The 24254-nt window shown below is 38.8% G+C and overlaps 1 protein-coding gene across 6 annotated transcripts in view; it reads left to right on the top strand.

Annotated features, from left to right (window-relative positions):
• The window catches only part of GAB1 (GRB2 associated binding protein 1), a 138924-nt gene that overhangs the window by 98221 nt on the left and 16449 nt on the right, over nt 1-24254 (top strand). For 4 of the 6 annotated variants that reach the window (XM_054029423.1, XM_054029422.1, XM_054029419.1 and 1 more), the window contains 4 exons: nt 1315-1395; nt 4739-5331; nt 10160-10233; nt 10424-10727. In XM_054029423.1, the coding sequence (XP_053885398.1) occupies nt 1315-1395; nt 4739-5331; nt 10160-10233; nt 10424-10727 (1052 nt within the window). The remainder of the gene's footprint in view (nt 1-1314; nt 1396-4738; nt 5332-10159; nt 10234-10423; nt 10728-24254) is intronic. The other 2 variants (XM_054029424.1, XM_054029420.1) reach the window with 1 other exon arrangement.

Below are 24254 nucleotides of genomic sequence, written 5' to 3'. Positions count from 1 at the left end.
ATGGTGTTTGAAGTTGAGTATTTGAAGACCTTGTTGTTTGGTCCGTTATAGTGCGGCAGTAGCACCATGAATAGTTCAGGTTGAGTTAAGCTTGCTGTTTAACATTTAACTGTTTGTCTTTATTTTATAAAATATGTAATAGTGTTACTGCAAAATAATGTTATATTGGCGTTTTAGCCCCAACTCAGCAAGTTAGTGAAGCAATTGCCTATTGGGCATATATCTTTTGCTGAAATGGGGCCATAGCAAGTTGGAAATAGACCCCCTTGATAAGGAACTAGAACAGTCACAGGTTGCCCACCACTGACTAGAATTTCACAATACCTTTGCAGTACGTTATGCAGTATTTATGCAGATTATAAGGGGTCATATTTACGATGGGAAGGGGAGGGAAAACTTGTATGAGCGCACAGGAACAATGGTGAGCGAAGAAGGAATATATGGCATGACTGAAGTGGCTGCTTTCTTTTCCTGTTAGTTTCTAGACTTTCATACCGTTTTGAGGGTTTTTTTTTTTAAAGTAGAATAATCTCTGGATTTTATAATACAGGTTCTAGATGTTAGTAGACTCGATTGATGCATCCTTTTGGCCTGCGGTATTTCTTAGCAAAGTTTTTTTTTAACCATATTTTAAAAAAATAAAACATAGTAGTAGTTATAATTACGTAGGCAGATGTTATAACATTCGAAAAAAGTTAGAAATTAAAGGAATTTTCATAAATTCTTAGTTTGGGAGTGTGTTTACCTTTTAGTTTATCCTTCAACAGTGACCAATGTTCATCAAAAAATGAGGAGAAAATATCTTTCTTTAACATGTTCCTTTTTAGAACATCTAGGAATCAGTGCATTCCTGTACATTTGGGGGAGGGGGACTAAGGGCAAATAGAGAATATTTCTAGATTATTTCTTTTTTGGAATTTTCAAGGTTCTTGGTATTTGCATCTTCAGTGCTAACATACATCTATTTTATTTATAGATACTTTAAAAATGTTGTACAATTACTGGAATTGGGAGCATGTTAGAAATAATAGTAGTTGTATTAATAATCATAATATTTATTCTATAGTACAGTTTTATGTCCTGATCACTTTGGACCATCCTTAAAGTTCTATTAGGTAATTAGTAAAAAATATCATTACATTTGACTGCAGTGTTAAATAGTATTGAGAGTTCATCTTTGAACTTACAAGAAAAATTTCATCCATAGAGTCTGTTTGAAATCTTTACATTTCTGGCTGGTTGGCAGAGATACATACAAAAATAACAGCTGTTATCTTGCTGATCTTACTCCATTTTTTCCTGTTTATAAACCAGCCCAGGGTCATCCTTTGTCTCTGAAGAAGGGAAAGAATACCTACTACTGGAGGATTTTGAAAGTAAAAAGATTCCACTTCAGTGAGTGTATAATGTTGTTTTTTAGTCTGTGTGGGAAATGAAGCACAGAGCCATAACCTGCTTGAAAATTTCATATTTGAAACATGTCCTGCATGGTCTGCTGTGAGTTTTAATAAAAGAAACAATATAACCCAACTTCAATTAATCAAGATAGGGCTATGACAGCACCTATCAAGGCTGAACTCACATTTCTACCATGCATGCTTCTCACACTGCTCTTTTACCATTCCTGAGTGCTGATACACAATAGCTGCTTTGCTCCTATACTTCTCTGGAGTAGTCTCTCTGCCCTATTGTATTGATTCTCACAGAGGGAAAGCTATTGGTAGAGGATAAGTGACCAAACGACTTACGAAGAGGAACCAAGAGCCAGTTAAAGGGACAAAAATGTGCCTCTACTTAGTTCAAAGCCTTATCAGGGACATGCATACTCCCCCCAACTCCCAACTGCACAGCTATATGGAGAGTGGGAGCCAGTTTGAGTATGGTCCTATGTCCTGTCACCACCTCTGTGGAGCCAGGTCAGGACTTGAAGGATGTGCAGGACTCTTTTCATGGTACCATGGAAAGAGAGGCTGTCTTACTGTGGGAAAAGGAATGGGGGCAGATACTATGTTGCCAGTGCTTGGGCCTGGTAATGCAGCGATGTAAGGAGAATGTGTAGTAGAACCATGATGCTAGGAGTTGGTGTGTCAGTCCTACTCGGTAACAGATGTGGCTAATTTTTTTCCTCTTGCTATACTAAGTCTTTATTTTAAACAAATAGGAGTGCAGCGATGCTCTGTTAATCAGTATTATATGCTGATGCACTATCAGAGCCAGAAAAGTTATTCATGACCTGCTATGGAAGTGTATGGAAAAGTTGTACTAAATTATAAAATGCAGCTGTTCTGCTTGAATGGAAGAAATGCACCCTTCACTAAACATTCTGCTTCTAGGGTCAGTCTGGAAAAATAATAGTGTTAATTCTCTTCTCAGGCTCTGCTCACAACCCAGGCTCTCCCAGTCTGAGATGCCATTCACAGTACATTGTGCAGATTTTCATAATTATACCAATTCTTCCATGCCTGTTTTGATCAGCAGTGAAAGTTGTTACTGACATTTTAATGATCATTTATGCTTCAGAGATTGTCACACTAAGATGAAAAGGGGCAATTTACTCCTCTCTTGGCACTGTTGTTTCAGCCTGTCTTCAAACTCAGACACACACAGATCAGTCTTGCCAGTTCACATTTTGAAGGTTATATTCACATCCATAAGGACTAGAGACTCAGTTTTAAAAGAACAGTTTTTGAAAATGCTTAGATTCTAAAGCACAAGATGCAGCCACTAGGGAAAAGGGAAAGATGGCTATGCTGCCTCAAGTAGTCCAAATCTGATCCCTCTCCTGTTTCCTTCTGTTCAGTTTTCATGAATGCACATGGACAAGAAACAGAAAGGAAAAGCATTGTTACTTTTAGAAGTAATTAAAGTTTAATATGGTAACATTAGTAGGTAGCATGAACTGTACTCTACCAGAGTGGCATCCATTGCACTACTGATTTTCAGTGATGGTTTTAGTTGACTGTTTCCTGTATGTTGTGCATTTATAGAATTAAATAAAATGCAGCACAGCCTCATTAGGAGGTCTCTCAAAGGCCCGTGTAAAAGGCTCCTTAGCTCTCAGAATTGGTAAGTAAGATTTTAAAGGTATTTGTAATACTTTTTGTGTTCAGTATTTTAAAGCCCACTTGGGTTTGTGAGCATAGGTAAATAGAGAATATGTAATGGACAACAATGATTGTAATAACTGCATAATCCACGAATGGAAGAGTGAAAATAAAGTGTGCTGTACTGCTTGCTACATGAATTTCTATTCTATTATCATATCATGCTATGCTGTGTGTTTCTTGCCTTAATTTGTATTTTATTTTTATAACTTTTTAAATTAGTTGAAGTTTTTGAAGGTGTGTGCATGCGCGCACTGAGACTACTAATCTTTGATACTATAGTTTGACTACTGTTTCTACAGGATAGAAAAATATGACTTTGAGACCTTTTTGTTTGTCACTGGTATGGTATATAAAACTGTCATCTTTATTCAGTCAAAACTCGCATTGCTTTTGCTGGGAGTTCTGTTTGAATAAGCACTATGGAATCAGGTTGTATATTTGTAAGTGTGTAACTTTTCTTTTTATAGCTCCTAGTATCCAAGACATTACATGCTGCTGTTTTATCTTCAGTCAAATATTTACTCCAATAATTTTATAAACTGCCCTGTAATTGGTTACATGACTGGGGTAATAGCTGTACTTGTTACAGTGACATACTCAGATTGTGCCACACAGGCAACAATAGATTCCAGTGGTACTTAAATTAGAAAATAGTGTGGTGTATTCGATACCAATATGTTGGCATTGTGGGTAAATGCTAAGTTTAAGAGTAACTACTCTACTTACCTATTAGTGTTTTCGTTCATTTTGACTTTTGTGTTAAACTAACTGTCAGGCTTATCAACTGAATTTTTGTGCCACAATGTGATGATGGAATTCTACACAAGAGGGGAGAGAGCAAGCGAGTGCAGCCACTGCTTTTTTTGGTATTGTAGGTAACAGTTCATTGTTAGGTGCTCTCTTCGTAAGAGACGTAATTTCCAAAGAAGCCATATAAAACCCACTGTTTGGATTTAAAAAAAAAAAAATATCAAACAATGCTGTCTTGTCCCTGGTCAAGACCAGAATACAGGTTTGTTCCCCATGTCCTGTAATTCTTTTCTTCAGACTAACTGCTTCAGCTTTTCTGCCTCCATTTTCTGATTTACTCTATACATTGTCTTCTGTATGCTTAAAAAAAAAAGCGTATGTCTTTAGGTATCTACTTAAAGCTGTTGCAAGTTACAAGGCCTTATTTTTTTAATTGTATTTCCTTCGTATTTGTTAGAGGAAGCAAGTTACCATAAGCCCAGAATTTTAGTGCTATGTCTGGACCGTTAACATTGCCATTCATGAGCTCTTCATATAGTGTGCAACATGTTTTTTTCAAAATACTCAGCCAAACAAGAAGCCCTCCAAACCAGTCTGAGACTTTATTCAAAGTCACATATTTGTGAAAACCCTAGCTGCCTAGTTGATATGATGAATATATCCACACACGTACGTACGTATGTGTGTGTGTGTGTGTGTGTGTGTGCGTGTGCGCGCATGTATAATTACTTAAAATATTTAAAATAAAGATCTAAGTTCAAGTTTTTTTAGAATTAAGAAATTGAATGACTTTTAGTTGCTTACATTTTAAATTTTCTGTTGTTCTTTACAGTTGTAATGTGTTTCTTTATACATCAACATTTCAATCTTATTTTGTTTAGATTGCATGCTGACTCAGCAAAGTCCGTCTCTTCTGAAACAGACTGCAATGATAATGTACCCTCCCATAAAAATTCTGCTCCATCATTGAGCAAGCATGCAGTGAACGGCTTTTTTCAGCAACAAAGTACCTATGACTCTCCGCCACCTCGAGCGGCATCAGTGTCCGTAGACTGCAGCCTTTATAACCTGCCTAGGAGTTATTCACAGGATGGTTTACCAAAGGCAACATCTCCATCTGGGACTGATACAGAAGGAGAGCAACATGTTTTCAATACCCCTTCTGCTACATCTTCATTAGATACACAAATGAGGCATTTCTCCATTAGTTATGACATTCCCCCAACACCAGGAGGTACTTATCAGATTCCACGAACTTTTCCAGAAGGAACTTCGAAGCTAGAGACTATTCCAGATATTCCTCCACCTCGGCCACCAAAACCACATCACACTTCGGATCGATCTCCCGTGGAAACCTGTAGCATTACTCGTACTGCCTCAGACACTGATAGTAGTTATTGCATCCCTACAGCAGGATTGCCACCATCACGCAGTAATACCATTTCCACTGTAGATTTGAATATATTTCGTAAAGGTCAGTAGTTGGTGTCTTGACCTTGCTTTTTCACAATTCTTTTGTTTCAATTTTGTGCAATAGGCTGAGCTCTTTAAAGGAGTGGACCTAAGGGAATTATGCACCTAGTTTCTACTGAAAATAGGGTGACAGAATGCTTTGAAAATCTCAGCCAAAATGAAGACCATAAAAAGGCTTTATCCAGCTTTCTAGAGTGCCACTTTTAAACATCCAGTAATTTTAAATTAATTTTTAAGTTGTCTTTAAATGTGTTACACAGAAACTAACTTCTAGTGACCTCATCCAAAATATAGGCATTTTATTTTAAATTTTGATGGTCCAAGTCTCAAGAATTTATTAAGATTGTCTAGCGCAGCCTTCAAATATACTATTGCCCAAATTATTTGCAGACAACATACTTCATATTTCTGTATATTTTATATTATAATCCTATGTGGTAGTGGTAGTCCTGTGATAAATTGTATTTATCATGGACCTTCATTACTTCACCTGCGTGGTGCACTGTAACAATGTTCCCTCAAATTTTTACATCCATGTGCAGAATGAATTTAGTTATGTGCACCAACATGGAGGTGATGTGTGATGGGGGTGGGGCCAAGGGGTTTGGTGTATGGGAGGGGGCTTAGGGCTGGGGCAAAGGGTTGAGGTGCGGGGGGCAGTGATTGCTCTGGGGTGGGATCGGGATGAGGGGGTTGAGGTGCAAGAGGGGGCTCAGGGTTGGGGCAGAGGGTTGGAGTTAGGGGGCTGAGGGCTCTGGCTGGAGGTGAGGGCTCTGGGGTGCGGCTGGGGATGAGGGGTTTGGGGTGCAGGCTGTCCCGAGGCTGCAGTGGGGAGAGAGGACTCCCCCTAGCCCTCTCTCACCGGGGCAGCTCCGGGGATGGGGCCGGGGGAAGAGGCGCCTCTCCCCACCTGCACAGAATTTGATAGCTTGCTGCGCGGCCGCGCAGTTTAGAGGCAAGTTAGCACTCTGATCCATTTTTGCCAATGCCATGGCTCACATTCCAAACCTACGAGTAGCTTCTAAACCAAACTGATAGAGAGCTTTTTCCTTCTTTCCCTCACATATGGAGTTCCCTGCTCCTGTTCAAAGGTGCAGTGGCTCAAGGCCCAGCAGTGGTAATCCTCATGAGTGACAGGTGTAAAGTTAGTGGCTGTTCTAAAATTGTTCTGGAAAAATGACTTGCTTGAGTTCCATGTTTCTTGAGTCTCAGTGATCCAATATATTTACTTAATTTACGTATGTCTTTTCTACTTGTCAAACTCACTTTTTGGTTTGCAGAAGTCAAGCGATCTTATTTTCTTTTTATGCGTCATCACTAGTAATAAAGATCCTATAGGCAAGTTATAACTGGAGTTGTACAGATGTAACTCAGGGCAGAATTTGGATACTTAGTTTACATAGGTATAATTTTAAGTTATACTTTGTGCTGCAGGGACTTTCTCTCTGGTGGTGATATGTGAGAAGGCAAAAGGGGGGGAAAAAACCCCAAACCCTCAGCTTGAGCTAGAGTTGACTTGCAGTTTGTAGGACTGATAGGTAGAAAAAAAATCTCATTACCTCCTCTTTCTATTAGAGCATTATAGACTCTTAGATGAGTCGATAACAAGTCTGTGGCTTTGTAGATCCAAATCAGCCATGGATTCAGCCCAGAAAGCTATCAAAAAGAGGCAGTTGAGGATTCTTCCTAATACCGGGGAATCCATAGATGTCACAAAACTGGCATAGTCAACACCGTGCTGCCCCTCCACCCCACCACAATCACCTATCTGCAAATGGGGTGCCTTGGGAGTGGGGTGGAGCACATAACATCCAGCTGGCTGCAGCTGGAAACACAGAGCAACTCAGAAGCTGTTCTAAGTTACACTGGGGCTGTTCTGGTTTTAGCCATCCTAGATTGAGGGATCAGAATAGTGGTTTAGAGCCACTCTTCCATCTCCCTTCTCAACTGGTGCTGAGTTTATACTTGACATGGCTGACACTTGAGCACTGTATATCTTTTTTCTTCTTTAGACCAATACTTCCTGCTCTTCAAGATTGTGACAGGGCACTCTATCCACCGCAGGATAGCGCCTCCTCCTGGCTGTTCTGGGGATTAGTTCTGTGAGGCAGACTTCCCTTCTGCCAGCTGCACTCTGTCTCTCTGTATTGCTCTCTGTGTGCAGCCCCTCTCACTCCAGGAGCTGCTCCAGCCAAATCACAGCGGTTTTCCCTTCCTGGGTGATTTTTCAAAGTCTCTTGCCACAAAAAGCATGAGGCAGTCCTCACTGCCCTGACAATGTCACTCCAGTAATGTCTCAGGCCATCTTTCTGTTCACTGCCCCATGGTGCCACTCCCTCAGTGGCTGGTAGGGGAACCTGGGCCCACCCTCTACTCCGGGTTCCAGCCCAGGGACCCGACAACACACAACCAAGATTTGTTCAGTCCCCAACCTTGTAGCTTACTCCCTGGGCTGCTTCCTACTCTGTCCCCCACAGGCTCTCTTGTTCACCATGCTCTCTTCAGTGTAGGTCCTTCTCTGAGGGCCAGACCTCCCCAGGGTTGTACTCTTTCCCTGGGTCCCTTCCTTCCCTTTCTACTAAAGAGGAGGTCTCTGCAAACTTCCTCCTGAAAGCCTTTTCTGATGCTAGCTTCCTTTATGCTAGCCCAACTGACCTTTGCTCAGGTGACCTTCTCTCTAATCAGGGCTTTCCACTGAGCCTGTATCTCCCTCGTTTGCTGCTTAATTGGCTGTTTGGGCTCATCTGGCCTAATTCATCCCTCTCAGAACCCAGAGTGGGGAGTACACCCCATTGAAGGGTGGTCTTTAGATGCCAAGCTTGTTATTACTAAAATTTTTCCAGTTGAAGATAGTCTTCAAAAGGAAAAAACTTGTAGATGTGGGAATAAAAGAACTTAGACTCTGGAAACAAAGTAGCAAAGCATAGGGGCTCTTGATTAAGGATCTGTCTATTGCAAAGTATCATTGAAATCCTAGAAATCTTTTAAAAAAAGAGGGTCAAATACTTTAATATTGGATTTATCTTTGATATCTGAAAGTGGAGAATTAATTCTGTTTGTTATTATCAATTTCATTAAAGGAGTTTAATATTTACTTTTTGATATAAATCATTCAGTATAATATTAGTTTCTAATGGCCCCATCTCACTGCTGTTGAGGTCAACAGAAAGAGTCCCATTGACTTCTGTGGGGACTGCTCTAAGCCCTATATGTCTAGATAAACCCATACCTTTATTTCTGCTGGTACAAAAAATATATTTACGTCCCTATGATTAAGTATATGTAATGTAGTTTGTCTAGAAAAAATGAAAATATAATAATTAAAACATGTTTGTATTTCTGGACTTTAAAGTATACTTATTATTTTCGGCATGAGACTTAACACATTTTTGGATGTTTCTTAACATCCAGCTGCTTCTGCCTAAAGAAAAATTTGCTACTTACAGTTTTTTCTGTCTTTTTTTCTCTCTTTCAAGCTACGATTAATTAAATATCAAAAGCAATATACATTTCTGTTTTTAATAACAATAGAAAGGTTGGGAAATGGTGGTGTTACATCTCCAATCAAATATAGAGAAATCCTTTCCATTAATCTTGTAAATGTCTCTGATACGATAATGGATGCCTTAGTTTTCTGAGACAACTGAGCATAACAATGTCATGTTAATATAAATTATTAAACCAATTAGAGTAATATTAATTATAGGTGAGGGATCTTAAAAAAGAAGTCCTTTGGAGAGAGGAATTAGGTAGGGAATATTTTAAGGCAAAATACAAAAAAGGAATTGATGATATACTTGTTTGGATATTATTTTAATGTTTTGTTTGATGGAAAGAATGAATTAGTATTTCAAAATTAAAACATTTAAAACCAAACTCCAAAAGGCCATCCCCTTCCCCAAATGTTTCACCTGTAAATTTAGCAAAATGGAAATGGAAATAGTGAGACAAAATAAATAGGCAACCCGCAATAAGAGATAGGCAAGAATTAGAATTTCTGCCCCATGGGAAATATATTTCATTCTGATTTGGAATTAAAAGTTGGAAATGTGAAATTTCACATGAAATGGAAATTTTCAAAAAAATTCCATTTTGGAAAAAATAAAATGGATATTTTTGAAAATTTCCAGATTAGCTGGTTGACTGGTTTGCCAGTGCACCAGCAAGCCAGTTGGAGAGCTGGCCTCCCAAGTTGCTGGAGGACCTGGGAGGCTGGGCTGCCAAGGAGAAAGGCAGGTGATCTGGCAGGAAACCAGGTAAGTTTCCTTTGAAAGTTTTGATGGATTTTACATGTTTCCGTAGAATGTTTCAATTCTGTTGAATCAGCAATTTCCAATAGAAAATATTCTGTCGGAAAACTTTTGACTCACAATTTTGTTCTTAAAGTCACTTTTCCAAGTAGAACTCCATGTGAAACACCAAGATCTCAAAATCTGTTATGGCAGATATAGATGTTTTGTACCATTTGGAAATGAGACCTCTCAGCTTTTCAACAGGATGCATCACTTGTTTCTGGCCCTGGAAAATGTCAGTATCAGATCTTTAAAGTGTGACTTATACAGTAGATAGAAGCTTTGTTGATAAGTAGTGCAGTCATCCCAAACCTTTATACCACTCTGCACCATCATATAGCAGGTGTATCTGTCTCGCTCTCTTTCTCCCCCTGTTTGATTATTTGATGACTAGCGCTTTAAAGATCAGTAACTTGAATTGCACTTGAAAGCAGTTAGTAAACAACTACAGACTTTGGAAAAGTGGTCTAATGTACGTACATGACAGGTACTGAGATGAGAAAATAAATACCTACTTTCACCCCTTTCATTCTTTAGATATTAGTTCTCAAGACTGCTATGATATTCCACGATCATTTCCAAATGACAGAGCTAGCTCACTGGAAGGCTTTGTAAGTATGATTTGATCTGACTTGAGACTATACTGACAAAACATTTGCATGTTCTGTGTTCTGTAGTACAAAACCAGGGTGTAGAGTTGCACGATATTTTTAGTAGATGAGATTAAAATATGAATCTGATTTCACAGCTGATAGCATAACTGATTATTTTGTTGTTAAAGGAAATGTATGTTAATTCTAGAAAAACAGAAGCATGTTCACAGTGGGAAGTGTTTCAAGTGAAGAACTGGATGAAAACTATGTCCCAATGAATCCTAACTCTCCACCACGGCAGCATTCCAGCAGCTTTACTGAACCCATCCAAGAGACAAACTATGTACCTATGACACCAGGCACATTTGATTTTTCGTTATTTGGAATGCAAGTCCCTCCACCCGCCCACATGGGTTTCAGGTCCAGTCCAAAGACCCCTCCCAGAAGGCCAGTACCTGTTGCAGAATGTGAACCACCACCAGTGGATCGGAACCTTAAACCTGACAGAAAAGGTGAGAAAAACATGCTGTGGAAGTTGCTCTTACCCTATAATATAATGATTTGGCGCTTCATCTTTTCATACCAAAATCAAGATAGTATGAAATGATTGTTTTCCAAGAATTCAGATTAAAAAAAGCAGAACTAAGAATCTTAAGAAAGCATTTGGTCATTTAAAATTACCTGAGTAATAAAACTGAATATTTCTGTAGGTTTAAAGATTATAGCTGTACATGTTTTTATTAATCAAGAGGTGGCACGCCATTTCCTGTTATAAAGTACCCGTAAACAAACTAAGAGTTGTGAGTTACCCTGTTTCCCCGAAAATAAGACATCCTCCGAAAATAAGGCCTACTTACAGTTTTGCCTCTCGTTGTAATATAAGGCATCCCCCCGATAATAAGACCTCCCCGATAATAAGGCATCCACCGATAATAAGGCATTTTTCATTTCTGAAAAATAAGACATCCCCTGAAAATAAGACCTAGCGCATCTTTGGGAGCAAAAATTAATATAAGACACTGTCTTATTTTCGGGGAAACAGGGTAGTTCTTATACGTAATAGGCTATAGATGGCCTGCTCGCTATGAAGGAGACCACATTAACATTTTGATTAAATATATCTCTATAAGCATAGTAACATGTTACTAGGTAAAAGGATAATAAATCACTGCATGATTTAATGATAAAATGGTTCTTACATTTCTCCCTTAGTATTGTTTTAGGCATATACAGTTGCTGAAAATATTATTACAGTGTCTCAAAAATTAATTGTACCATGGGAGAATGAATTGCATGTTGTGTCATGCTGCTTCTAACAAATCCTATTAAAAGTACCCCTGTATTATAGAACATTTTTTATTTAAATTTTCTTTTAAATAATGAAAAACATGAATATCTACGTTAAATCTAGAAATGTTAAATAATGTTAGGCCTTACTGCAGTCTGTAAAGGCAAAGAAATTAGACCTCCCATGCTCATTTTCAGTTCACAATTGGAACTGCCCATCATCTTGACTTCAGTGCTCAGGTAGGACAGAGTCGCATAAGAAGCAGATTAGGTTGTTGGCCAGGAAGTTGCAATACAGCCCTTGGGATCCAGACAGAGCTTAGAGCCCACCAGCCCACGGCTCTCAAGTTGCATTTGCCTCACACTAAGAGCTGGATGCCAAGATGTGGCCCTAAATGTCAAGTAATGCCTGTGAAGTGGACTGAGTTAGGATTGATTCTGAATTTCCCTGCTTTTATGGAGATTGCTAGATCTTAAATATCTTAACATTTAAAAACATTTCTGTTTTGGTTTTACTTACTTTGTGGGAGACACTGTAGTGAGTTTGAGGAAGCTACAGCAACTTTAGTGACAAAAGTGCATGAGCAAAAACAACCAACCAAAAAAACAGAATTTAAGAGAAGTCTGACAAATGGGCCCAAACTCTTATCTTACTTAAAGGTAAATCCCCTGTAGCATTCCTATAAGATGTTCATTTCCATGCAGCATTATGGAGCATTGGATTTACTTTCCTTTAAAGGAAGTTATATTCTCGGGACTAAAATAGTCTCTCTTTAAAAACAAATAAGTCTTTCTCTTGTAGTGTGTCGATGTGAGACACCTGCATAGAGAGATCAAAGCGGCTTATGATTTTCAATCTCACTGTAATGTTTCATCAACATACGGGTCTTGTAGATAAATGGTTGTCATTTTTTTTTGCATGCTCAATAGATTTTTCTTTTTCAGACTTTGACATTTATAATTTTCTTTTCTTTGGAAGAAAATACTAAGAGACATTAGCTCATACATAAGATCAAATATCAGCAATGTTGGTTCCTAAATATATATAATTTGAAAATGAGTTTTTTAAATATCTGAAACCAATAATATTTACCAACTTGAAAAATGGCTGAACTGATGTACATGTATTACTTTAGGGGGGAAATGTAATCTGTGCTTAAAAACTCACATGCCCCCAAAATTTTAGTAATTTAAATTTTCAACTGGTAACACTGATGCTGTCAGGATGATGAAGTAGAAGATCTCTGCATAAAACGGGAAGTGCCAAGTCCTGAAGCTGACTAGCAGTGTTCAGAATACAAAACATAGCCTTCCTCAGAATCTTGACTTCCTGCTCACATCTAATTGTTTTCATGTTGCCAGACAATAGTTATGTTTAACAGTTAAGAAATATTTGACAGTAACACAATGAAAAAAATTGATATTGGAAAATATTTTTAAAATAAATACAAAACTGTTTAAAAATATTTTTCCTTGACTTGTTAGTTTCCATACTTTTACCAACATAGCGTGTATTGACCTTCACAAAAGGTCAATCTCTATACTAAAAAGATTGCCACTTTATTGTTGACAATGCAGTGCAACCACATAAATCTCTGAGAAAGAGACGTGCTTTTTTTGTCTCTCTTCTTGAAACGGCAGCATTCTAAAAAGTGATATCATCCGCCGAATCCAGGAAAGCACTTAAACACGTTAAGAATCTGAGAAGTCCTGTTAACTTCAATGGATGGAGAAAGAAGATCATCAGGTTTACTGATATACTAACAAATGTACTGTTATACAACACAGCTCATATTGATTGGCTCTGCCCATTTTCTACTGGCAGTGATGGCCTTTATAAAACAGCTTAAAAATAAATTAGTTTTATTTTTCTAAAGAACTTGAATTTTCATTTAAAAATTATATAATAGTCAAATATTGCCAACTATTTGTAAAGTAAAACTATATCCAGCAGAAGACTAAAATTTACAACAGTAAATTTTTAGGAGGTAAGGGAAATGGGAGAAAAGAGGAATATGCTTTAAAAACAAACAAACAAAAACCCTGATTTTGTTAACCAAGGATAATATTATGTCTGATTTTACCACTGTGAAATTGTACCTTATTTATTAACCCATAAAATAAATTAAATCTTATAAACTGTTTCTCTCCATTCTTAAATATGAACTTATTTAAACATTCCAGTCAGGATAAAAAGTCCATGTATTAAGTCGTCATATCCTTTTATTGTGAACGGTTATAATAAATAGTGAAAACTGGAGTATTTATTTTGTCATGTTTAAATGTCAACAGATGAAGTTCCCATGCTATAGAATATTTTTGAGTAATTTCAAATGCCATTAATATAGCACAAAACTAGTATAAATTTCCGTGGTCCTTTATATAACTGAAACACGCATACATTACAAAGATTTGCCATGATGCTTTTGTAGCAACTTCTCCTAGCACACTGTTTCTACACTTGTCATTTAAAAGTATTTTGACAATATTCCATTATAAATTACTCCAAGTACCTAGAGGTTAATGGACAGGCCAGGCATTTCAAGAAAGCCTAGCCAGAATTAGGAAAAAGAAAAGAAAAATTGAGGAATGTGGTACATAAAATGTTTGTTGAGTTTTCATTTTAAGTATAGAGGAATTTCAGTGTGCTTATTAACCTGTGCTTGTTTTAAGAATTTTTGTTGGAATGTACTACTATTTCTCTAAAAGGAATGTATCATGGCAGAGATCCACAGTGTTGGGTTATAAGACCTCCAGAAATTTCAGGACCACACCTTCTCCTATCTAAGGGTACGTCTATACTTACCCGCTGATTTGGCGGCAAGCAATCGATCTTCTGGGATCGATTTATCGCGTCTTGTCTAGACGGGGGAGCCTGCCTGCCGCGTGTGGACCCACGGTAAGTACCTTTAAGTTCAAACTAAGATACTTTGACTTCAGCTACGTTATTCGCGTAGCTGAAGTTGCGTATCTTAGTTCGAACTGGGGGCTTAGTGTGGACCAGCCCTAAGGAAGCAGCTGTGAGCCTTAACTGTGTATGGATAGCTACAGTTATTTCTATAGAGAGAAACTTTCATATCATCCAATCATCAACTCCTTTCTCTCTGGTACTGATGGCAAAGTTTCTTATTTAATGAGAAACATTGTTGCCTTATGTAACTTTTACAATAGTATATGTGATCTTGTTTCTGTAGTGATATATTTAGCATGGATCTCTACATCCATGGAGAGTCAATTGACTTTAGCAGGACCTCACATGAGCACAGGGAACCATGTTAATAGTTACCATTGCAGGATCAGACCTAAGGTTGTTTCATCTTTCCATTTGAAACCCCAGTTTCAAATGGGTTTTTAATAACTGATAAGAATGTACTCTGCTGAGACTTGACATACCTGGTCCTGGCCAAGAATTGTGGTGCTGGATCAGGAGTGTTAAATGTGGGGAAGATGAATTTTTTAAAGGGGTTTCTTATTTTAAACTGATACTGATTGCTTGGTATTGTACATTCTGATTGCTTGGTATTCGGAGGGGTAAATAAAGCTTGAGGCTCAGTACATATGCACCCCTCCTGTTCTTTGGTCCACTTAGCAATTGTTTTAGTTTGACCTAAATTTTTACATAGATGTGCAAATGAAACAACAATATTTTAAACAGTAACTAGTGTTTACTCCGCTCAACAAATTTTTACAATGCTAAAAATAATTTGTGGGTAGTTGAGAAACATTTCCCCTCACATTCTGTGTTTAAAATAACATTAAGGCCATGACACACACTAATAAGGTAATGAGAATTCACAGATAAGAACAGATTGCCCTGTGCTTTTTAGTGTTGTTGGGTTCCTCTGTCTACAGATCCCTTTGACATTTTTTTTTTTTTTTTTTTTTTTTTTGAGAACTGGAAGGCTTTCGGGATAGTAATGGGTGAAATCCTGGACTCACTGGAGTCAGAGTTCTGCCATAGAATTTAATGAGACCAAGGTTTGGTGCAGTGATTTCAGATATTTACCCCTGTTCCCTGTCTCCGCCCCCCCTCTCCCAATCTATTTTGTGGAAATGAGGTTTGCAATGTTGTATTGCTTCCTCTGGTTCCACCATCTCTGGGAACCAACACGTTAACCAACAGAGACCTGGCCCTGTCAGTGGCTAAAAGAGAGTGGGCCTCTTAGGCATAAATATCGGAACATTTGGACACCTTTTTAGATGTTTTCTCAATGCTAGTTCTTAGGAAATAGTACAGTGTTGTAAAAGAGGGTTTAACATGGTGAAGAAGGGGTGAGTTGTGGGTGGTGGTATCCCTTTGTATCCTTGAGAATTCATTCATATTAAATTAACAACCTAAAATTCACCAGCATATATGCAGGGCCGGTTCCAGGCACCAGCCCACCAAGCATGTGCTTGGGGCGGCTCCTGGAGGGGGGCGGCGAGGCGGGGCACTCTGGCCCGAGAGCGGGGCCGCGACTGGGCTCACCGCCCTCCCCGCTGGGCTCCGACCGCCAGGGAGAACAGAGCCGCAGCAGGCTCGCCGCCCTCCCCCTGGCGCTCCGGCCGGTCGGGGAGAGCGGAGAGCCGCGGCGGGCTCGCCGCCCTCCCCCCAGTGCTCTGGCCACCGGGGGCTCTCCGCCCTCCCCCCAGCGCTCTGGCCGCCGGGGAGAGCGGAGAGCCCCGGCCAGGCTCTCCACCCTGCTCCCAGTGCTCTGGCCACCGGGGGCTCTCCGCCCTCCCCCCAGTGCTCTGGCCGCCGGGGAGAGCGGAGAGCCCCGGCCAGGCTCTCCACCCTGCTCCCAGCACTCTGGCCGCCGGGGGCTCTCCGCCCTCCCCCCGGCGCTCTGGCTGCCGAGGAGAGCGGGCCCTCCCCTGCCGCGCTGGGGGCGGGGGACGCGGGGCGGCGGGTGGCTCTTTTGCCTAGGGTGGCAAAAAAGCCAGAGCCGGCCCTGCATATATGCATACTAATATACACATGAACACCCATCCACCCCCTCAGATAGCTGGGGGCCTAGCAGTCTCCAGACTTCTTATTTGCAGAAGTGTCCCTGAGGCAAAAAAAAAAGGAAGCAGCAGCTGTGAACTGAGTTAGGCTATGCCTGTCTTACTATTTCCTAGGTTAAATTTACTTGGTCAAAAAGGATTAAATAGTTTGGGGTTATAATGCATCATATGTAACGCCACTCCCTATCCTGGCTCACAGCTGCTCCCGCAAACAGGGGAGCTTTCAGTAATTTCTGGAACCTTTGAAAGCTCTTTTGAAGCATGGCTTGAGGCCTCATGACCCAACAGCCTGGATCAATTCAAGATACAGCCTTCAGAGAAGTGTAATAACAGGTAAGTGATATACTTTTTGGGACAAAATCCAGAGTATTCAATCCCTTGTGTTTTTACTGTACTTATCTGAACGGAATTTGAAAAGTATATTTTTAAATGTTACTTTAAAAGACCAGTCTTTCGCATTGTATTTCTTTTGTAGTCATTGTGCTTTTGCTGCTCTAGCCTGCCATAGTTGCATGTGGTGTGATGCTAAATTGGAAGCAATATTGCTAGCAAAATGGGATTTGCCTTTAAGGAATCTCTGTTTCCATCAGCACAACTGGGTGGTGTTCCTCTAAATCTAAAGGTATTTGACTAGCTTGGCCTCAAGCTGTACTATGACATCTTAATTCTTTGAGACTATCAAGCACTCCTTCCTTGAAGCATCATTTATTAAAGCAAAGGAAAAGCAGAAGGAAATGTACCCAAATGTAGTAGAGAGTGAAGAAAGAAGAAGTTTTAGGAATAGAAACAGGAATGACTCCTTGTTGACAACTCTACTTTGTTTTCTCATTGTCCTCTTCAGTGCAGTTGAATAGACCAAGAAGTATTATGACAATGTACTAGAGTTTTAAGTAATGTAGTCCATGAAACAGAGAAGATTAATTGCTGGTTTAAAAAATAAATATGTACATAATGCCACAGAGGAGCATGGCTTTTTAAGCCAATTAGAAGACCGGGATGGAAACCTGGCAAAGCTCCCATTGACTGAATGACGCCGGGATTTCACCCCGGTCCAGTATCTAGAGGAGCTTACAGTCATGATAACAAAAACACTCATCGAAGTGATATGTAAAAAACGGACATGATTTTACAACATGATTAACAAACAAAAAAAGGTTGTGGGTTTAAGAAATCTCAAGACTTACTCAGCTATAGCAAAATAATATATCACCTAGCATTCACATGGCTCTCCATCAACAGACTTCAAAGCTCTTGACAAATGGATATGCACTCTATTTATTCTTATTTTCCAGATGAGCAAAATTGGGCATGGAAATACTAAAAGACTTTTTCAAAGTCATACACTTGAAACAATAGCAGAACCACACATAGAATCCAGGTCTCCTGATTCCTAGCTTGATGTGCCCTGTTCTCTGGAACTTGTTGCTTCCCAGGAGGATTCAGTAGTTAACTATTCCTTGACTTCCTTTTCTGACAAGAAAAGGCTCTTTATCAGAAAAAGAACTCCTGAGGGGAAAAATCATGTTCTTTGAGAGAACCTAGAGTTCTAAGAACAAAACTAGATGCCAAAGTAGAGTAATTTAATGTCCTCGATTTATTTTATTACACTTGAGGAAAGTGAAAGATAATTTACCTCATGCAATTTTATGTGTGTCACGGAGTGTGGGGGACTCAGGGCCCTGCACCCCCGGCTTCCTGTGATTCACCATGACTCTCAGCCAGCCAGTAAAGCAGAAGGTTTATTTAGACGACAGGAACACAGTCCAAGACAGGTCTTGCAGGCATAGACAACAGGATCCCCCTCAGTTAGGTCCATCTTGGGGTCCTCGGGCACCCCAGCCCCCTTGGGAGGTCAGAGCCCCATCTGCCTCCCAGCCATATCACCAGCCAGCTCCTGAAACTCTGCCTTCAGCGACCCCTCCCACAGCCTTTGTTCAGTTTCCCTGGCAAAGGTGTCACCTGGCCTCTAACCCCTTCGTGGGTTCTCATGTTACATGCTCAGGTATTCCCCCTTGGTCAGTCTCCCATCGCCCAATGCAGACTATCCTAGCCACACTTCCCTGTCAACATTCAAAGACCACAGTAAGAACAGTCCCAGTTCGTCACAATATGTGACAAGTAGAAATTGGTGACAAAAACATTAAAGAAAGACTGGGGCAAATGCATGCTATATTATTATTATTTGTTTTTAAGACGCCACAAAATGATATCGAGATTGGCATCTAAATCTGGATTTTGCTGAAGCAGAAAATATGTGGGCTACTATGTAGTTCTTCTGAATATATTTGAAAGGCAAACTATATCTTTGAGACTTACTGAAATTAAGCATTAGACTGCACTGTACAGTAACTTGAAGTAGGATCCTACTAAAAAGCAATATATAAATAAAGCTTCCAGTAATTATTTTTTTTAATGTGGTTTTAGGTATAGTCATCCTTTGAAGAAGAGAATTTTATATAAAACCTCTCTCATAGATGATAGTTGTAAGTGCTGGAATTGATTCTGACTTTGCCACAGTCTTCATCACCCATGATTGTGTGTTGGTTTGTACAGTACATGTGTGATTTAACACACACACACACACACACACACACACACACACCCTGTTCTCTCCCAGTGTACAATTTCCTTGTGACATATTTGTATGCAGTTTGAACGATATGTACGTTTTGATATAGCAGGAGCAGCATCATCAAATAAAACTCAAGGAGGCCATGTGGCATTTATGTCTTTCACCATCTAAGCTAGTGTATTATTGAACCACTAAAATATAATGTGGAACACCTTGAAGTTGGTTTTAGTCTGAAAAATTATTTGTTCAAATACCATTTAAGATCAGATCTCCTCACTTTACATATAAAAAATTATTTTTTTTACTTCTTTGCAAACTCAATCTGAAAGTCAAACCTAAATTCTTCGTTACTTATACATCACAAATTCAAAATCCATGCATTCAAAATTCACAAGAACTTAAAAAATAATTAATTTAGGGTTCTGTTTGACTTCTGGGTTTTGAGCCTTTCACATTGTCAAGCTTTTTGAAACCATGATAGCTAGAAATGTGCTTTCTTTTGAAAACGAAAGCTCACATAACGTGACATCAGAGGTTTGGGTTTTAAGAAAATGACAAATATCACAAGAAAATGACAAAAAATGACAAGACTTATAGTTAAATAAACAGAGTGGCAGCACTGCAACAATGAATTCTGCATTCAAAACTAACAATTCTGATAATGATGCGTGAGCTAGAGTAGAATCCACCTCGCTCTCCCAGAGTTTCATTGGCACTGTAGTATTAAAAAGTTGTAAAAATTATTGTGTGTCAGCTTTGATTTAGTTCTAAATTCACACAGAGAGCAGATAAACTGAGTAAGAATCTGCCAATTCTTATAGGTTATATAGATTATATATATTTTTATAACTGTTATAGTCATTTTTCGGAGTAGCAATACAGTTTTAAGGGTACATTCATTTTACTCTACTAAATAATCAAAAAGTGAAGTATTTAATCCTTCCAGTTGCTTCTGTCAGTTCCACTTGTTCAGTTGAGGTGGGGATTGTTTCTGTTTAGAGATATAAAAAATACTTTTTTTATTGCCTTCTCCATGACACCCAAGGAGATGATCACTGTTTCACGAGCATTTGTTTGCCCCAAAAGCAAGTATTAAACCCAGGTTTCGCCTGTGGCAGTGCAAAGTCACTACTGTACTACTAGGTTCGCTTCTAAGAAGTAGTTTTAAATGTAATTTATTTGCCGTTTACCTAGCTCGTTGCCAAGATCCAGCAGTTCTTAATTTGCAGCTTGGTTGTTTCAGCTTTGAATTTCTGTTACAAAAAGCTGAAGGTGGGACATTTAACAGTTCCAAGTTAAGTATTTTTTTTTTTTAATTGCAGCTAAATGTAGTCCAGCAGCAAGTGAAGTTCTGCTAAGTTTTAGATGTATAGAGTAGAAAAAAGCATCAAATAAAGAAGGCCTGGTCTAAATTTTTTTAAAAAACAACATAAACAACTTTTCAGGCTGTATTTTACTAAATGTTGTTAAAAACTGTAGTGTGTACCTGAAAAATCTTGAAATTGACAGGAGGAGGAATGAAAGAATGTTGGTAGCACCCCCCCCCCCCCAGTATTGTTTCTGACTCTTCCCAATGTATTTATATAAATAGGTATTTTGATGTCTATGGTTTTTAAATAAAATGAAGCAGGTTAGCCCTTTCCACATCCAAGTTGGAATGTTCCCTCTTATGTAGCCTTAATATGATGCTTGATTTCCTAGGGAAAAGCTCTCTGTTCAAGAAGGTCTGCCATCTCTCACATTTATATAAAACCTGAAGAGCTACCTCAAGTTGACGTCCCACATGCTTTATTCTGAGTGGTCAATGATTCTGGAGTTTCAATCACCCCCTTGAAGCACTGTGTACTTGGGACAATATAAAATAATTGTTGTGTGATTAAATGCTTTCAGTTCATCCCATTTTTGAGGCTTAATTAAATATGGACATATGTAGTGTGAGTAGCAGAGTAGAGCTGCTCGAATAGTGTTCGACATACTACTCTTTGATTAATTTCATTGGTATTCACTGAATAGTTGTTGTGATATTTGGCAAATATTCTATGGATCGGTGAACCCTAGATCAAAGTTACAGTTAAAAGACTTATCTGGATTCTGATTCTTCCCTTTCTGACACATTCTTCGTTTCTGGAGTATCTAAAAGTATCTTTGATGCTGTGAGAAATTTTATTTGGAGAAGGTAAAGACAGCTAGAATCACTTCCAGACTCTCCAATTCTTTTATCTCAAAAACAGCTCTTTTATTCAGAGAGATGCAAGCATACATAACAAACTGATTTCTAGCATTGTTGTATGTCCTCAGGACAAAGGGTCAGTACCATCCATCTCATTTCACTGGCCAGATTTGAGAAAAAAATTATCCTATCTCCAGGGTCGGCCCTCGACCAAATGGCGTCCCAGGCCAGGAGCATCTTCAGCATCCCCTTCCCGCCATTTGTTAAACTTTCCTGAATAACTTTTTTTAATTGCATTTATTGCCCATTTCACAACTTTGATGCACAATTTGCATGCATAATTTATCCCTGTCATGTACGACAATAAATTTGCCCACTGGGATCTGTAAATCTGTATTTATTCTTGTCATATATAGCAAATAATTGTTTCCTCAGCTGATAGAAACATTATAATTTTAAGAATAACTGAAATACCCTAACATCAAGAAATTGAACTATGCACTAGCATTGGGTGGGCCAGTGTTAACTTGTGTTACAGTAGGTAACAGCCTTAGAATGTTAACCCTAGTCCGTTAGTTCAAAAGGTCGCTTTTCTCGCCTTGGCCCTCGCAAACTGAAGCACAGCATCAGAGAAATTCAAAGACTGGCCAATGGCATTTTCAAGTGATAAAATAGCAAGTGACGTCAGTCTCTCATCAGCAATCAATTGATTGAAGATATGTTTTAATGAGCCTGAGCTTCAAAAAGATGCACTCACCAATTGCAACTGTGACCAGCAGCCTGAGCAGAATCCTCAAAGCTATCCACACATTAGGAAAAGTGTCCTTCAGCTCTGCATCATGAATGAATTGGTGAACTTGGAGTGGAGAGTTCTTCCCGTGTGGCAAAATGTGATGGATGTTGTCCAATTTGGCATAGAGGTCTTTATCATTGGCGTCCGAACATTCCCCATGTGTCAGCATCTGGTGAAGGTCTGTACAATTGTTCAAGAGTGTTTTCCTGTCCACTGGCAGCTTACTAAGGTCATATAGAAAAACCAGACCTTTTCATGGTGCTTCATTTATCCAAACCTTTCTTCAGTGGACACTTGAGCAGTGTCAATAATCGAGCAAAAAAACTCCCTCTTGAATTTTTCTTCTGAGCTTCCCATCATCTCATCTCTACCCTCATAACCAAACTGTCTTTTCTTCTGATGCATACGAGTTTCCTTGAAGACAGGCTCAACTCCTACGTTTTCCACCATTGCTTTGGCAGCAGTGATGCCATCTTCGAATCTGTTGTCTCTGTAGGCCACAATTAAATCAAAGCAGCTTCTGATCAAAGTAGTAGCGGTTGCGATGTCCATCAACTGAGTTTGTAATGTTGTAAACAAGGCATTTACTTGGAACAGGATATCGTGCTAAACCACAATTGAGATCAGAAATTTGAAGTCAATGAATGATCTTATAATTTTATACTTTTTCATAAGGGCAAAACAACTGCCATTTGGGACACCTGACTTGCTGAATATTGGCTTTTCCCCTCCATCTCCCACTCCAAATAAGGCAGTGGTCTAGAATTCCTACTTCAGATCTCTTTTGGTTGTGAGGATTAGAGTCCTGTTGGTGGTGGCCAGGAAACTGCATTAACAGGGCATGTATTTCTATCATGTTGGTAGATTTACCTTTTTAATTTTAAGCCCTGAATTACTGAGATATAAATGGCATTGGCATTTAAATGGAATTTTCCTGATGCAACAAATCAAGCAGCCAACAGTAGGTGGTCCAAAAATATCCATCTTTAACCAAAATCTTAGATTTACTCTGTATTTGTTTTTCAGTGACAGTGTGCTGAGCTATACACAAAACTAATGACAGTCCCTGCCCTGAAGAGCTTAAGTGTCATGAAAACCAAAAATGTTAGGTCATTGCTGTTGTAATGAAAGATTGTACCACTGTCTGAACAGTTGTACTTTTTGATGCTAGCTTTCTTTTCATGCTTACTACACAAGACTAAGGCTTCTTGTGTCATTAAGGCTTCTACAAAAACAACGAGGAGTCCGGCGGCACCTTAAAGACTAACAGATTTATTTGGGCATAAGCTTTCGTGGGTAAAAAACCCACTTCTTCAGATGCATCTTCTTTTTGCATCTGAAGAAGTGGGTTTTTACCCACAAAAGCTTATGTCCAAATAAATCTGTTAGTCTTTAAGGTGCTGCCAGACTCCTCGTTGTTTTTGTGGTTACAAACGAACACGGCTACCCCTCTGATATTAAGGCTTCTGTTTTCAGTTTAAACCTTTGTTTGATCAAAAAAAAAATAGTTATGTGCCAAATGGGCTACTCCTAACAATTTCTCAGACAAAAGGAGCATTGGTAGTCTGAAATTCTGGAGGAGAAATCATGTGTGATTGGGTACACTCTGACACTAGATCCATAAGTGCTCTTTCTAGTTGACAGTTTTACTTACCACAATTTTTCAGAAAACTACACTTTATTAGTTACCCTCCAGCATGAAGTCCCATTGCACAATATTTATATCCCAAAATAATTTATGTATGGATGAAGGGGAATCTGTACAGAGCATTACATTGCCAACTTAAATTGTATTTTATTAAACAAATCTATTTAACAGTTTCAAATATTATTGCTTATTAAAACCAAAAACACTGTTCTCCATTTTTTTGCCTTTTGTAGTACACTAGTTAGTCTCACTTCTGTTTTATAATCCATTTCATTTATAATCTTTTTAATTTTTGTTTCTTGCATATTAGTACAACATTGTAGTATACAGTTGCAAATGCTGCAATGTAATGTTTTAAATGCAAACAAAATTGTTTTTGTTGTTTTTTATTATGTTCATGAAAAATTTATATTAAGTGTTTGTTTAAAAATAATTTACAAAATTTAAATTTTGGACTTAAATTAACAGACAAATGCCTCTTAAAACAATATGTAAGATCCTTTTGCTTTATTCTGAAGTACCAGAGATTAAATGAGCCCAAATCTAGGCGACTTTGGAGTGCAATGCAAAACGCATCTCTTTA

The sequence above is a fragment of the Malaclemys terrapin genome, chromosome 5, assembly GCF_027887155.1.
Source record: "Malaclemys terrapin pileata isolate rMalTer1 chromosome 5, rMalTer1.hap1, whole genome shotgun sequence".
NCBI lineage: Eukaryota > Metazoa > Chordata > Testudines > Emydidae > Malaclemys > Malaclemys terrapin.
The sequence above is the reverse complement of the archived record's forward strand: the minus strand, read 5'-3'. Positions and strand labels throughout refer to the sequence as shown.